Source organism: Calidris pugnax, unplaced genomic scaffold, assembly GCF_001431845.1.
Source record: "Calidris pugnax isolate Ruff unplaced genomic scaffold, ASM143184v1 scaffold100, whole genome shotgun sequence".
NCBI lineage: Eukaryota > Metazoa > Chordata > Aves > Charadriiformes > Scolopacidae > Calidris > Calidris pugnax.
The window spans coordinates 238242-254827 of NW_015090826.1; the positions used below are offsets into that span (position 1 = coordinate 238242).

At 50.6% G+C, this 16586-nt stretch overlaps 2 protein-coding genes across 2 annotated transcripts; one reads left to right on the forward strand and one right to left on the reverse strand.

Annotated features, from left to right (window-relative positions):
- Positions 1-548: 548 nt before the first annotated feature.
- On the forward strand, positions 549-5261 carry LOC106886920 (LIM homeobox transcription factor 1-alpha-like; the record flags this gene model as incomplete). Its single annotated transcript, XM_014940206.1, has 5 exons — positions 549-713; positions 800-877; positions 1710-1842; positions 2518-2676; positions 4380-5261. Coding segments are annotated over 5 exons (690 nt in total), but the record flags the coding sequence as incomplete, so codon positions are not given.
- Positions 5262-12121: 6860 nt separating this feature from the next.
- CHCHD5 (coiled-coil-helix-coiled-coil-helix domain containing 5) lies at positions 12122-16543 on the reverse strand. Its single transcript, XM_014940189.1, has 4 exons — positions 16469-16543; positions 16246-16386; positions 16009-16160; positions 12122-14410 (listed from the first exon to the last, which is right to left on the reverse strand). Coding segments are annotated over exons 1-3 (294 nt in total). The 5' UTR covers positions 16471-16543; the 3' UTR covers positions 12122-14410; position 16009.
- Positions 16544-16586: the final 43 nt, after the last annotated feature.

Consider the following 16586-nt stretch of genomic DNA (forward strand, 5'->3'; position numbering starts at 1 on the left):
GAGCAGGGATGAGGGAGGGGAGCCATGGGATGAGGAGGAACGGTTTTGAGGTAAAAGAAGGAAGATTGAGGGAGAAATTGTTGACTCTGAGGGTGGTGAGAGCCTGGCCCAGGTTGCCCAGAGAAGCTGTGGCTGCCCCATCTCCAGGGAGACCTTGGAGCCCCTTCCAGTCCCTCAAGGGGCTCCAGGAAAGTTGGGGAGGCAGCATGGATGAGGGAGGGGAGCCATGGGACCAGGGGGAAGGGGTTTAAGCTGAAAAAAGGGAGATTTAGGGAGAAATTGTTGACTCTGAGGGTGGTGAGAGCCTGGCCCAGGTTGCCCTGAGAAGCTGTGGCTTCCCCATCCCTGGAGGGGTTCAAGGCCAAGGTTGGATGGGGTTTGGAGCAACCTGCTCTGGTGGGAGGTGTCCCTGCCCAGAGTAGAGGGTGGCACTGAGGGGTCTTTAAGGTCCCTTCCCACCCAAACCATTCCATGATTCTACGAATCCTTGTCCTGGGAGATGGCCCAGAAAGGCCACCCTCTGCTGAATCCCCACGACTCAACCTTCCTTTGCAGTGAAAAGCGAGGATGAGGACGGCAGCCACTCGCACGGCAAAGGCAGCGAGGAGAGCAAAGACCACAAGCGCTCCAAGCGCCCCCGCACCATCCTCACCACCCAGCAGCGCCGGGCCTTCAAGGCCTCCTTCGAGGTTTCCTCCAAACCTTGCAGAAAGGTAAAAGGAGGCCACTCAACTGGTGCTTCGGGTCCTTTTTAAGAGCAAATTCAATTCTGATCCAGCTCTTTGGGTTTTGTGGGCAGGTAAGAGAGACCCTGGCAGCCGAGACGGGCTTGACGGTGAGGGTGGTCCAGGTCTGGTTCCAGAACCAAAGAGCCAAGGTGAGTGATGGTCCCTGTGTGCCACAGCTGGGTGCCACGTACCTGTGGGGTGTCCCACACACTCATTCAATTAAAAGAAAATATAGAATAGCTTAGAAATGGAGAAAAGGCTTAAAATGCTTAGAAGAACAGCTAAGCAGGACCATCCACAGGTCCACCTAATCCTACAACACGCATCTAGTAGCAGCAAAAGCTTAGAGCAATACAAAAAGTGATTAATTATTGAATTTTGCTTAACATTTTTCACATTCCTAAATTATTTTATTGTTATTACTCTTTTTCTACTTGCTTTCCCCCTCCTCACTATAGAAAGACTAGAAGAACTTCTTTCTTCTAGAAGGTGAAACCTTCCTTTCTTTCTTCTAGAAGGTGGAACCTTTCTTTCTTTCTTCTAGAAGGTGAGACCTTTCTTTCTTTCTTCTAGAAGGTGGAACCTTCTAGGTGGTGAGCCAATTCTTTCTTCTAGAAGGTGAAACCTTTCTTTCTTTCTTCTAGAAGGTGAGACCTTTCTTTCTTTCTTCTAGAAAGGGACCTTCTAGAAGGTGAGCCACTTCTTTCTTCTAGAAGGTGAAACCTTTCTTTCTTTCTTCTAGAAGGTTGAGACCTTTCTTTCTTTCTTCTAGAAGGTGGAACCTTCTAGAAGGTGAGCCACCTCTTTCTTCTAGAAGGTGAAACCTTTCTAATTTTGCAGAATTTAGAGGAGGGTTACACCATGGAGGTGCTTGGTCTCTCCGCAAGGCAGGTGGCCAGGGTCTGCGGCTGCGTTAAACACAACCCACTCCCCTCCTCATCCAGTGAGAACCTCAAACCCCGGGTCTCCATCTCCTTGCAGATGAAGAAGATCGCTCGCCGGCAACAACAGCAGCAGCAGCAACAGCAGGAGCAAGACCAACTGGGCAACCCTCGCTTGGGGAGCGGGAGAGGGACCGGTCGCAACAGCAGGCAGAGCAATGATGACAGCGAAGGTGAGGAGCCACCATGCATGGTGACAGCGCTGGGGGTGCAGGATGGGATGGAGGGGGTTGGTGACAGAGAAGCTGTGGCTGCCCCATCCCTGGAGGGGTTCAAGGCCAAGGTTGGAGGAGGCTTGGAGCAACCTGGTCTGGTGGGAGGTGTCTGGGCGTGGAACTAGATGGTCTTTAAGGTCCCTTCCAACCCAAACCATTCTATGATTCTATGAGCAGGGATGTCTCCACCCATCCCAGGTCGCTCAAAACCTTGTCCATCCTGACCTTGAATGTTCCCAGTGATGGGGCATCAAAGAGGGGAGATTGAGATGAGATTTTGGGGAAGAACTTGTTTGGTGTGAGGGTGGTGAGAGCCTGGCCCAGGTTTTCCAGAGAAGCTGTGGCTGCCCCATCCCTGGAGGGGTTCAAGGCCAGGTTGGAGGAGGCTTGGAGCAACCTGCTCTGGTGGGAGGTGTCCAGGGATGGAGCTCAATGGTCTTTAAGGTCAGGTTGCCCAGAGGAGCTGTGGGGTTGCCCAGAGAACCTTGAAGAGGTTCAAGGCCAAGGTTGGAGGAGGCTTGGAGCAACCTGCTCTGGTGGGAGGTGTCTGGGCGTGGAACTAGATGGTCTTTAAGATCCCTTCCAACCAGATCCATTCTATGATTTACCCCATCCCACTGGTTGTGTCTTTAGACGGCGCAAGCGTCCACGGCCTGGATGGGCTCATGGTCCCCTACCCCAGGATCCCCCAGCAGCAGCTGCTGCCCCTGGAGCAGAACGGCTACAGCACTGACCTCTACAGACAAGGACTGACGCCCCCTCAGCTGCCTGGAGACCACCTGCACCCCTACGGTAGGAGAGCAGTGGAAGATTGTCCATCAACGCCGCATGTAGATGTCTAAGTGACGAAAAGCCAGCTCTGCTGTGACAACAGCCAGCAGAAGCAAGAGCTCCCCAGGGCTTGGACCTCATGCTGAGCCTTTCTCAGATGTTTGGTGAGGCCAGAGCCTCAGCCCCAGGGGCCAGGATGGAGGTTGGGGTCTCACCTCCATCCAAGATGAAACGTTTAGGTGAGGGAGGAGAGAGTTTTGCCTGAAGTTGGTCCTGGGTGGGGGGCTCACCTCAGACCTGCTCAGGGTGACCATGGCTCAGGGTGAAACATGGTCCTGCTGTTCCTCTTTGTCTGTGCCCCATGGGGCAGCCTCATGCCACCTTTTGCTCCTTTCCATTTCTCATTTCCTTTCCATTTCTCATTCCCATTTCCATTTCTCATTTCCTTTTCCTCTCTCATTTCCATTTCCTTTCTTGCTTCCTTTCCATTTCTCATTTCCATTTCCTTTCTCATTTCCATTTCCATTTCTCCTTTCCTTTTCTCATTTCCTTTCCATTTCTCATTTCCATTTCCTTTCTCATTTCCTTTCCATTTCTCATTTCCATTTCCTTTCTCATTTCCATTTCTCCTTTCCATTTCTCATTTCCATTTCCATTTCTCATTTCCATTTCCTTTCTCTATTCCGTTTCTCCTTTCCATTTCTCATTTCCATTTCCTTTCTCTATTCCATTTCCTTTCTCATTTCCATTTCCATTTCTCCTTCCCATTTCTCATTTCCATTTCCTTTCTCATTTCCATTTCCATATCTCCTTTTCATTTCTAATTTCCTTTCCATTTCTCATTCCCATTTCCATTTCTCATTTCCTTTTCCTTTCTCATTTCCATTTCTCATTTCCTTTCCATTTCTCATTTCCTTTCCTTTTCTCATTCCCATTTCTCATTTCCTTTTCCTATCTCATTTCCATTTCTCATTTCCTTTCCATTTCTCATTCCCATTTCCATTTCTCATTTCCTTTTCCTATCTCATTTCCATTTCTCATTTCCTTTCAATTTCTTATTCCCATTTCCATTTCCTTTCCATTTCTCCTTTCCATTTCCATTTCTCCTTTCCATTTCTCATTTCCTTTCCATTTCTCCTTTCCATTTCCTTTCCCATTCCCATTTCCATTTCTCATTTCCATTTCCTTTCTCACTTCCTTTCCATTTCTCATTTCCTTTCCATTTCTCCTTTCCATTTCCTTTCCCATTCCCATTTCCATTTCTCATTTCCATTTCCTTTCTCACTTCCTTTCCATTTCTCATTTCCTTTCCATTTCTCCTTTCCATTTCCTTTCCCATTCCCATTTCCATTTCTCCTTTCCATTTCCTTTCCCATTCCCATTTCCATTTCTCCTTTCCATTTCTCCTTTCCATTTCCTTTCTCATTTCCATTTCCTTTCTCATTTCCATTTCCATATCTCCTTTTCATTTCTCATTTCCTTTCCATTTCTCATTCCCATTTCCATTTCTCATTTCCTTTTCCTTTCTCATTTCCATTTCTCATTTCCTTTCCATTTCTTATTTCCTTTCCTTTTCTCATTCCCATTTCTCATTTCCTTTTCCTATCTCATTTCCATTTCTCATTTCCTTTCAATTTCTTATTCCCATTTCCATTTCCTTTCCATTTCTCCTTTCCATTTCCTTTCCCGTCTCCACACTCATTTTCTTTTCCTTCCTCTTCCAGACTCAGAAGGAGTTTTTCACGATATGGACAGTGACAGCATCAGCCACCTGGGCGACTGCCTGCTCTCGACGGCCGAAGCCAACCTCCTCCAAGCCCGCGTGGGCAACCCCATCGACCGACTCTACTCCATGCAGAGCTCCTACTTCACCTCCTGACCATAAAAAAGCTCCCCGACTCTTCAGGAGTATCTCGGCTGGATGCTGCTGTGAATTCAGAGCGAGGGCGAGGGAGAAGAAACGAGACCGAGACCTTCAAAGACATTCCTTGAGCACTGCACAACGGAGGAGGCAACGAGGTCCACCACACGCAGAAGCACTAATTCATGGAGACCTTTCGCAGCCCGAAGGACTTGGGGTCTCTCCTGTTTTGGTTTTTTTTCCTGTTGGGGCCTCTCTCCTGTTTTTTGTTTTTTCTTTAGCCACGAGTAGATCGATGGTATGATGTCGTTTAGCTGTAACTTTAGCAGTTTGTCCAGTGTTGAAGCTTTTGAGCATTATGTCCTGCAAACATAAGACTGACCAAGCCACCCCGAGAAGCAGGAGGTGCCCTTCCCACCAGAACTCCCTTTATTTAAACCTTGGGTGCAGCCGAGCTGCTCGCTGGGCTCTTTTTGCTTCATTCCCCAACCCAAATTCAAGCTTCCTGGGACAAGGAGAATTTCCCACAGCAAAACGCCAGGTCCTGAGGCACCTCTAAAGGATGTCACTGCTGCTTCAGAGATTTTCCACGTGGTTCTCCATCAGTTGGGCCAGGACAGGTATTTTTAAGGGTTAACGTTTCAGAGATGGACAGTAGTTTGGCCACAGACTGAGAAGGCTACACTTGGGTATCAGCTTGGAGAAACAACTGAATATTTATCCTCTGTCACCTTCAAGGACGCCAAGAGAACCCACCCACAACGAGTCCTCCATCACCTTGATGTCTGTCTCCCTCTCACGGGGTGGTTTTACTCCCTTTTGGGATGGAATGAACACTCACTCTCCCAAAATCCCAGCTGCCAGCCACACTAATTCCTGGTTTTTGTTGGGTTTTTTTTGATAAAGCAGCAAAATGAAGGCTTTTACTCTAAAAATATCCCTGCTAGGAAGCCCTGCCTCTGTAGGCTTGGCCACGGAGGGGCTTTCCACCCTGGCTGCATTCCCAGTTCACCCAAGGGATCCCACCAGCCCCTCGCATCCCTCCAGTGAGTGAGGAGGGAAAGAAACTGGGCTGCGTTATCCCACAACGTGTCCTCATCAAGTTGCTTCACCCCAAGAGGTCACCTTTGCTTTCATCTTCCAGGTCAAGCCAGAGGTGACATCAGGACTCGGCCAAGAGAAAAGTGCCTCTGTAGGCTTGGCCACGGAGGGGCTTTCCACCCTGGCTGCATTCCCAGTTCACCCAAGGGATCCCACCAGCCCCTCGCATCCCTCCAGTGAGTGAGGAGGGAAAGAAACTGGGCTGTGTTATCCCACAACGTGTCCTCATCAAGTTGCTTCACCCCAAGAGGTCACCTTTGCTTTCGGCTTCCAGGGCAAGCCAGGGGTGACATCAGGACTCGGCCAAGAGAAAAGTGTGTCTCCACCGTGGATCAAAAGGAATAATCTAATTATTTTTACCCCATTATGATGCCAGGAGGCAAGTGAGATCCGAGGTGGGCACCCAGATGTGTGCCCACAAAAGGGGAAAGAGAGAGAGAAGGGAATAGAAATCGGAATAACCACCAAAAGGAAGTTCTTTATTCTCCTGCCTAGGACCTGAGTCTGGGATTTGGGTCTTTATATCGGTGAAGAACGGGTGGTGTTCCCAGAAAGGTTGGATTTTCCCAGAAAAGGAGGCTTTTCTTTGTGGAGTTTGACTTCTAAGCCTTCCCAGGCTTCCCAGTCTGATTTTAAAGGTGTGTAAACTCCCCTCCTCGATGAAAAAAACCAAACCAAAACAAAAAGAAATGGCTAATTTTTGGTGTGGACTTGAGTTATGGAAGAAGTTATGGAGGAAGATTCCCAGGAACTAGATAATCCTGGATTTGGGGATGAAAGGAGATGCCGTCCTGATGAGTTTTGGATTTTTTTTTCACCTTCTCGACTACTTAGAGTAGAAGTGACACAAAGAAAGGCCAGAACCACAGGTCACTCCGCTGTTGTCCCCCTCTAATAAAGCCGTGCGAACGTGACACGAGCTGCCGTGCAGTCACTTCCCCCTCGTGTTTCCAGCCCCAGCTTCTGCAGCTGGACTTCCCTTTGCTCTCAGTATCAGACATCTCTCCCCCCCAAACCACCCGTGTAAATATTTAACAGCCCCTTCGACGTTTCTTTTTAGGAGGGGGAAGGGGGGAGCCTTAAAAAAAAACCAAAACAAAAAGAAATGGCTAATTTTTGAAAAAAACCAAACCAAAACAAAAAGAAATGGCTAATTTTTGGTGTGGACTTGAGTTATGGAAGAAGTTATGGAGGAAGATTCCCAGGAACTAGATAATCCTGGATTTGGGGATGAAAGGAGATGCCGTCCTGATGCGTTTTGGATTTTTTTTTCACCTTCTCAACTACTTAGAGTAGAAGTGACACAAAGAAAGGCCAGAACCACAGGTCACTCCGCTGTTGTCCCCCTCTAATAAAGCCGTGCGAACGTGACACGAGCTGCCGTGCAGTCACTTCCCCCTCGTGTTTCCAGCCCCAGCTTCTGCAGCTGGACTTCCCTTTGCTCTCGATATCAGACATCTCTCCCCCCCAAACCACCCGTGTAAATATTTAACAGACCCTTCGACGTTTCTTTTTAGGAGGGGGAAGGGGGGAGCCTTTTGCAGAAACAGCTATTTATGACCCGTCTTTACCCAGACAGACAAATTCTAGACCAAGCTGCTGCAGGTGGGTGACTCCCCCATCTTTGCTCTGTGGTCACCCCCCCATCCCCTAAGAAACGAACCAGAGAAACTCCTCGAGATGTTGATGACTTTTAGAGGCTCTTGCACTAGAGACGGTCCCAGTTTAGGATAAGTTTGAAGTGAATGTTAGCACTGAACTTCGTGCAAAATTGATGTTTCTCCCAAATCGAGCCAGCCTCACCCACCCTTTCTTCCTTGTGATAAGAGTGCTGTGACGTGCCGATGGGCTTTATTTTTCTTTTTCATTTTTTTTTGCATGTACATTTGAAAATAAATTTAAAAAAAAAAGTAAATTGAAGTGGAAATGTGAAGCTTGCCTCAGCGCAGACAGACAAACGGCGGGGCACGAGCTGGCGCCCTGCTGGCCCCTGAAAGTTGGGACTTCCCCAGGAATCCGTCACTTTTACCAGGAATCTGTCACTTTTACCAGGAATCCATCACTTTTCCCAGGAATCCGTGGCTTTTCCCAGGGAATTGGGTATCCTGGAGCAAAGCAGCAAGAGCGGGCGGCTGTTGGTGCCCTGATGGAGTCGGCGAAGCCAAGAGCAGGAGGGAATAAGTTGGAGGAGGAACTGGAATCCCAGTGGGAATGAAGAAATAAGCTGGAGCTGCTGATGCAAAGGAGCCTGGTGGTGAGAAGGGAGCTCAAGTCCAAGAGCTGGTGATGAAATTTGGACCCTACGGAAAGAAACGACCGGGTTTCTCCCAGATCTAGGGGTCCTGGTGGACAGCAAAATGACAATGAGCGAGCAGTGAGCTCTTGTGGCCAAGAAGCCAACGGAATCCTGGGCTACGTAGGGAAGAGTGTGGCCAACAGGTCAAGAGAAGTCATTCTCCCCCTCTGCTCTGCACTGGTGAGGCCACAACTGGAATCCTGTGGCCAGTTCTGGGCTTCCCAGTTCAAGAGGGACAGGGAACTGCTGGAGAGAGTCCAGCGAAGGGCAACAAAGATGATTCAAGGACTGGAGCATCTCCCTGATGAAGAAAGACTGAGATCTGGACTACGTAGGGAAGAGTGTGGCCAACAGGTCAAGAGAAGTCATTCTCCCCCTCTGCTCTGCACTGGTGAGGCCACAACTGGAATCCTGTGGCCAGTTCTGGGCTTCCCAGTTCAAGAGGGACAGGGAACTGCTGGAGAGAGTCCAGCGAAGGGCAACAAAGATGATTCAAGGACTGGAGCATCTCCCTGATGAAGAAAGACTGAGAAAGCTGGGACTCTTTAGTCTGGAGAAGGCTGAGGGGAGACCTTATTCATGCTTCCAAGGATCTCAAGGAGGATGGAGCCGGACTCTTTTCAGTGGTTCCCAGTGAGAGAACGAGGGGCAACGGGCACAAGTTGGAACAGAAGAGGTTCCACTCAAATATGAGGAAAAACTTCTTCACAGTGAGGGTGGCAGAGCCCTGGAAGAGGCTGCCCAGGGAGGGTGTGGAGTCCCCTTCCTTGGAGATTTTCAAGACCCACCTGGATGCTGTCCCTGAGTAACATGCTCTGACAAGCTCTAGGCAATCCTGCTTCAGCAGGGGAGTTGGACTAGATGATCTCTATGGTCCCTTCCAACTTTAAAAAATTCAGTGAAATTCAGACCACGGGTTTGGCTGCAGGGGGTCTCCAAACCTGAGGCTGGCTTCTGCCTCAAACGACCAGTTTGCAATCCCAAGCCCAAATCCAGGCTGGGGAGGCGGGGGGGAGGAGGAGAAAGGGCTGGGGAGCAGCCCTGAGGAGAAGGATTAGCCCTGAGGAGAAGGATTTAGGGGTGTCAGGGGGTGAGAAGCTCAACATGAGCCCGGAAAGCCACCGGCAACCTGGGCTGCATCCCCAACAGCGTGGCCAGCAGGGCTTCTGCCTCAAACGACCAGTTTGCAATCCCAAACCCAAATCCAGGCTGGGGGGGGCAGGAGGGAGGAGGGGAAAGGGCTAGGGAGCAGCCCTGAGGAGAAGGATTTAGGGGTGGAGGCGGGGGGGAGGAGGAGAAAGGGCTGGGGAGCAGCCCTGAGGAGAAGGATTAGCCCTGAGGAGAAGGATTTAGGGGTGTCAGGGGGTGAGAAGCTCAACATGAGCCCGGAAAGCCACCGGCAACCTGGGCTGCATCCCCAACAGCGTGGCCAGCAGGGCAAGGGGGGGGATTCTACCCCTCTGCTCTCCTCTGGGGGGATGTCCCCCATCTCTGGGGCCATCAGAAGGACACGGAGGTGTGAGTGGGGCTGGAGGAGGCCCCGGAGATGCTGGGAGGGCTGGAGCCAAGAATGGAATCACACACGTTTTGGGCAATATCCAGGCTTTTTGGCTTTCCCCCGTTTGGGCTCGACGTGGCCAAGGGACGGAGCGATGGCTCTCACCACGCAGGGAAGTGCAGGTGTGTGGCTGCGACACGGATTCGGGCAGAATTTGGGAATGCCCACGAGCTCTCTGAAACCCCCAGGGTGCCTTTCTCTCCCCTCTTCGAAAGACAAGGAGAATATAAAGGCGAATAAAAGCCCAGGACCGGCCACGGGATGAAAAACGCTCCCCTCTGCCCACCCCCGTTTCCCTCGTGCTCGCCAGTGACTCCAAAAAAAAATATAAAAAATCACCTGGAGGGGAGCCAAGGAAAGCAAAAACGTGTGTGTGTGTGTGTGTGTGTGTGTGTGTATGGAATGTGGCTCCGTAGAGATCTCTGCCCTCCACGGTTGCCCATCGCAGAGCCGGGACCTGCCAGGGGCACTAAATCTCTCCCCGTGACTGCAAACACCAAAGGAACAGGCTGATTTATGGTTCCTTTAAGTAAGAGAAGCAGAGTGTAAAACGAGAATATTTTCTGGATGAAAAATTAAAGAGACGGGTTTTTTTTTTTTTTTTGTTAGTTCCTCATTCTAGGATCGTGTGTAATTTACCTTATTGGTTGGAAAGTTCCACTTGAAAGGAAAAGTGACATCAACGGGAGTGAAAGCAACAGGCTGAAAAAAAAAAAAAAGTCCTGACACACTTAACTTCACCTTCTGAAAGATCTAAACCCAGAACAAAACGGAGGAAAAACAAAGCAAGGAATTAACGAACCTAATGATCCTTGGGTTTCTCTTAGTTAAGGCCCTCAGAAGTCCTTGCATACCTTAATTAATTACCCTCATTGCTCCCTGGCCCAGTAGGTGTTACGTGTCAGAGATGAGTAGACACACAGAACACGTTAGGAAGAGCTTCCAGGGCCACACAGAAAGTTAAAAGTAAGTTAAAAGAGGAAAAAAATTGACTTTCCATTTGCTTAACTACCAGCCGAAACGCTCATGTCAATGGAGGACAATTAAAAGTGGAGAAAACAGAGAAGCAGGAGATGGAAACCAAGCAGAGAATGGTAAAGGTGGCGCCAGAGGAGGAAAAACAGGACATTTGGGACACAAAAAGCCATGTGGGTGAAGGATCCTTTATAATAATTAACCCCCAGGCGAGAAAACCCATAAGATTCTGCCACCACTTAGAGTTTCTCAACCACCTTAGAACTTGTTCCTTGGGTTCTTCTTGGTCCTTCAGGGCTTTAGTGTTTATTTCTGATTTTTTTTATTTTCCTGATGAAACTCAACAAGGGCAAGTGCAGGGTCTTGGACCTGGGAAGGAATAACCCCCTGAAACGGGACAGGTTGGGGGTGACCTGCTGGAGAGCAGCTCTGAGGAGAAAGACCTGGGAGTCCTGGGGGACAACAGGATGCCCACGAGCCACCAACGTGCTCTTGTGGCCAAGGAGGCCAATGGCATCCTGGGGGGCATGAGGAAGAGTGTGGAGAACCTCAAAGGAGGTCATCCTCCCCCTCTGCTCTGCTCTGCCCTGGGGAGGCCCCATCTGGAGCACTGGGACCAGTTGTGGGCTCCCCAGTTCCAGAAGGACAGGGAACTGCTGGAGAGGGTCCAGCAAAGGGGTACGAAGATGATGAAGGGAGGAGACCATGTCTGTGATGAGGAAAGGCTGAGGGACTTGGGGCTTTGGAGTCTGGAGAAGAGAAGACTGAGGGGGGATCTGATCAACCCCTTTAAGGGTGGGTGTCAGGAGGATGGGGCCAGGCTTTTTCCAGTGGTTCCCAGTGACAGGACAAGAGGGAACGGGCACAAACTGGGACATGAGAAGTTCCAACTCAACATGAGGAGGAACTTCTCCATTTTGAGGGTGGTAGAGCCCTGGAAGAGGCTGCCCAGAGAGGTGGGGGAGTCTCCATCTCTGGAGACATTCCAACCCCCCCTGGATGGGACCCTGTGGGACCTGCTCTGGGTGGGGGTTGGAGGAGATGATCTCCAGAGGTCCCTTCCAACCCCATATCTTCTTGCCCATGATCCTGTCCTCATCAAACCATGAGCCACTGCCATAACCCCATGGTACAAGAATAAAAAGAATGCTCCCTAATTCTTGTCTAATTCTCAGGTTTTCAGGTCTCTTTTGCCAGTTTACACCTTGCGAAAGACACTGGAGCAACCCGTGCTCCTTTGAGCTTGCCCATGATCCTGTCCTCATCAAACCATGAGCCACTGCCATAACCCCATGGTACAAGAATAAAAAGAATGCTCCCTAATTCTTGTCTAATTCTCAGGTTTTCAGGTCTCTTTTGCCAGTTTACACCTTGCGAAAGACACTGGAGCAACCCGTGCTCCTTTGAGCTTTTGTTGTTAAATATGTTGCCCTATTTAGGACCAAAAAAAACAGCTGGATTTGGAAATAATGGCTTCTCCCAACCCTCACGGGGACCTTTGCTCGCCCCGTGGATGTGGCTTTGCTTTATTTCCAGCTGCTGCCAGGGCTACACGTTGATTTAATGGAGAGGTTTTTCCAAGGGAGCTGGTAAACTGAGGAAGGCAACAATTTCGGGCCACAGGGGGAAGGTTCCATCGTTCTCCATGAAGTTATTTTACATTTACATCACAAGATGCACGAGGACATTCTTTATTCCGAATAAAACTCGCAGCTGCCTCACTAATATTGTCTCAAAAAAGTGGTTTTCCCCTCGATTAAACATGGAAACAGGATGGAGCAGCATCTTCCTCTTCTCCCTCTCTAATTACTACAAGTTAATTGAGCCCTGGGAGGGTTTGGCTCCACGGTGACAACAGCAAGTGCCCGGCAGCTCAGTAGTTAATGTGTTTGAGCGAGTAATAATAGAGTGGCTCAGGCTCCTGAGGAGGAGGAGGAGGAGGAGGCATAACTGGGCTTAAGAGGGGGCCCAGTGCACCTTAAACATAATGAAAAATGGCTTTTCTGCTGACAGCCTGACATTTCAATACAATGTCAACAACATGTAAAGCACCTTCGCTCCTGTCTACCGGCATCCTTTAATAAAGCTATTCACACCACAGACATTTCTGCCTAATGGGGTGCTGCCTGGGATAAATAAAACTCCAAAGACTCACTAAAAATAGATTTCTCCTCCTTTTCTGGTAGCGCTCGCCCCCTCTCTGCATTCATTTGGAAGCCAAGCCACCATCGCCTTTTCCTCCCAACTCTTCTGCCTTTCCATTCCAAACGTGATAAAAGGAAATAAAGAGTTTTCTGCCAGCTTGTTTAGATGTTTTTAGACACGATTTCAGCATCTTCTGATGGTCCCATCCCTGCTGAAATGCAGCCACCCCCCTGAGCCACAGCCAACGGCAACGGCTTTGCGAAAAGCTGGAACACAACGACCCAAACCTGCTGTCCTTCTCCCCAAAGGAGTTAAAACTCTGCCCAACTGGCAAATGCAAAGAGACATTTGCCAACCACCACGGGCTCAACGGTGAAAGCTTGGACTTAGGCCTGGCTGAAAGGTGGGGAAGGATTAATGTGTCCCAGGAAGGGGGTGGGAACCCCTAGGAATCAGCTCAAAACCCGGTTTCCCAGTTCCATATCTCTGAGAGGTATAAAAAAAACCCTCACAAACACAGTAAACCCACGTGGTGCTGTCAGAGAAGCTCTGCTGGTGCTGTGCACACGAGGTTCTAAGTGTGATCTGCTCCTTGCACACTTGTGGCAAATCCTGGTTTATGGTTCCCTGTAACTCTTCTGGAAAATCCTGGTTTATAGTTCCCCGTAACTCTTCTGGAAAACTTTTGCTTTATGGTTCCCTGTAACTCTTCTGGAAGACCAACAGCTCCTCTGAAGTTCCATTTCCACATTTAGGTCCTAAAAAGCCCCTTTCTCCATCCTCAAACCTGGCCTCGAGCACCCCAAAAAGGACTTTCTGAGGTTTAAACCTCTGCTGGGAGAGATTCTTGCTCCCACCCAAGAGCCAGTGCATTAACCAGTGATTCCCCGACGCGAAACACTGGGGCAGACCTGGATCCCAACACCCCAAACCTCTCCCTCCACGCAAGGGCTCCCAGATCTCATGAGCCCCAAATCTTAATCCCACTCCTCGTTACACCATCTACTGTTTTTCATAGTGTTTTAATTTTTTCCCCACTAGTTACAGCCCAGAAACAACCTCTCCTGAGAGCTGGGGTTGTTATTGCCCCGTGTAGGAACATTGGAGGTGGCCCCCGTGCCCCTGCATGAAAAAAATCTCAGCTGTGCTGTCGATGGAGCAGTCAGGGCTCTGAAATCTGCAGTTTTTCTCCCATTTCTGCTGGTGGGAAGACTCCCTCTGCTGTTCTAAACCAGCAGAAGGCCCAGGGCTACAACCCCTCCCGGCACCCCCAAAACCGGATGGTTTCAAATGGGTCAAGCTGGGACATTTACAGTCAAAGAAATGTCCCTGGAGTCAGTCCAGCAGCTTCCATCATCAGTGGGAAAAGCCAGAATTGGCTTTGGATCTTGAAAAGTGGGTTGTTTTGTGGTTTTTGGTTGTTTTTTTTTATTGGGCCGAAGGAAAATATGGTGCTTAATTATCAAAGCGCAGAAAAAGAAGCGAGGGTTTAGCTTTCAGTTCTTATTCGAGAGGTTGCTGGTGATCCTTTGGTGTCACTTCACCCCAGTTCTGTGTTTTATTTGCTTTTTTTGAAGTTTTTAGAGGCACCTCAGGAGGTGCTGACGGATGAAGAACGCTCTGACAGCCCGGTCAGAGTCCTGTCATCTGCTGAAGACAAACGTAGCAGGAGCCAGAACCAAGAAAAATCACATTGCAGGGCTCAACTTCCTTCTCCAGAGGGGAAAAACCAACCCAACCAAGCACCAGAACGACATTCCAGAGTAGAGAAAGACCTTTTCATTCGTTCCTGAGGATGAATTTGAATTCCAAGGCTCCCCTAGGAAAAAAAACCAGCACAAATGAAAGGATCAGGCCAGCTCTGTGCTGAGGAACAGCCGATACCACGTCGGGTGACGCGAGTGTGTCGCCCTCAAGGTGATTTTTAAACACTTCTAAACAAAAAACAAACCAAAAATAAGAGGTTATTTACTTTAATGTTGCTCCATCCACGTGCAGGAATGGAGCAGCAGGAGCTGACCCACCCCAGCACAAGAGTTCTGTGTAATTACCGGACAAAACTGATGATCGTGCTAATTAACAGACCGACAAAAAACATGAATTTACCCCAACGAGGCCATTTTCAGCCCAAAACTTTTATCGGCGCAGTCTGATATCGAGAAGGACCAACCCATTTGGGAGAAATTCTTGCCCTCATGTCCATAATGATCACACACACAACATTTACAGCCCCCAACAAGCCACACCAACAAATTACCACACTTTTAACCTCGATAAACTTCCTGGCTGAGCTTTATGCTTTTCTAAGACAGGAATGAAACGTGGGGGGGGGAGAAAAATACAGGCCTATGTGTATTCTGGGCTGCACTGTTCCACTCCAGCTGTTTACTCCGAGGAGAAGGACCTGGGGGGGTGATGAAGAGCTCAATAGGAGATGGCAACGTGGCCTGGTAGCCCAGAAAGCCACCAACAACCTGGGCTGGGTCCCCAGCAGGGTAAAGGGGGGGGATTCTGCCCCTCTGCCCCGCTCTGGGGGGATGTCCCCTGTCTCTGGGGGCATCAGAAGGACACAGAGGTGTTGGAGCAGGGTCTGAGGAGGCCCCGGAGATGCTGGGAGGGCTGGAGACCCTCTGCTGGGAGGGGGGGGCTGAGAGAGTTGGGGGGGTTCAGCCTGGAGAAGAGAAGGCTGCGGGGAGACCTTGGAGCCCCTTCCAGTCCCTCAAGGGGCTCCAGGAAAGCTGGGGAGAGAGCAGGGATCAGGGAGGGGAGCCATGGGACCAGGGGGAAGGGGTTTAAGCTGAAAAAGGGGAGATTTAGGGAGAAATTGTTGACTCTGAGGGTGGGGAGAGCCTGGCCCAGGTTGCCCCAAGAAGCTGTGGCTGCCCCATCCCTGGAGGGGTTCAAGGCCAAGGTTGGAAAGGGCTTGGAGTGACCTGCTCTGGTGGGAGGTGTCCAGGATGGAGCTTGATGGTCTCAAAGGTCCCTTCCCACCCAAACCCTTCCATGATTCCATGAGCAGGGCCATCTCCACCCAGCCCAGGTGGCTCAAAGCCCCGTCCAACCTGACCTTGAAGGTTCCCAGGGACGGGGCATCAAAGAGGGGAGATTTAGGTGAGATTCAGGAAGGAATTCTTGCTTCTGAGGGTGGGGAGAGCCTGGCCCAGGTTGCCCCGAGAAGCTGTGGCTGCCCCATCCCTGGAGGGGTTCAAGGCCAAGGTTGGAGGGGGCTTGGAGCGACCTGCTCTGGTGGGAGGTGTTCCTGCCCAGAGCAGAGAGTGGCACTAAAGGGCTTTAAGGTCCTTTTTAACCCAAACCATTCCATGATTCTAAGTGAGGAGCTCCCAAGAAGACACAGTGCGGGGAGAGCGACCATCAGGCTCGAGAGAAAACCACCCAGCTCTGCTTCCCGACACTCACCTCACGTGGAGAGCTTCACCTGGTCGGCGCAGAGCAGGAAGGCATTGACTTGGTCGCTGCAGTTCATGACGGAGGCTTGGTTCTCCTTCAGGCACTGCTCAAAGGCGGTGAAGGGCTCGGCGCAGTCCTGCCGGATCTGCTGCACGATGGGGCTGCGAGAAATACCCCCTCAGCTCCCGGGGAGCCGCACCACCCAACCCCGAACGGCCCTTAGGCCCGACCCTTCCCTCAACTCACTGTGCGGCGGCGCAGCGGGACATGCTGAGGCGGAGCCGGTGACAGTCGCGCTGCCAGGAGGCCGGGCTGGCGGCCACGCAGCGGCCGTACTCCTCCATCTCGTTACGGCAATAACGGGCCGTGATCTCCAGGGCCGCCTGCCTGCGGGAAAACGGTAAAAAATTACCTCCCGCAGGCGGCACGGCCTAATGAGGCCTAGTCCCTCCCGCCGCCCTCTACTCACATCCCGCCGCCGCTCCAGTCCCGGAAGTGCCCGAAAAGGCGGGAAACGCGCGTGCGCAGTAGGGAGGGGGGCCGCCCCCCCTCCTCCCCGCGACCGGAAGCGGAAGTGGGTCGTTGCG

Coding starts and splice junctions, on each gene's coding strand:
- CHCHD5 (XM_014940189.1), bottom strand. Junction 16,161..16,245: donor TCCCGCTGCGCCGCCGCACA/GTGAGTTGAGGG, acceptor TATTTCTCGCAG/CCCCATCGTGCAGCAGATCC.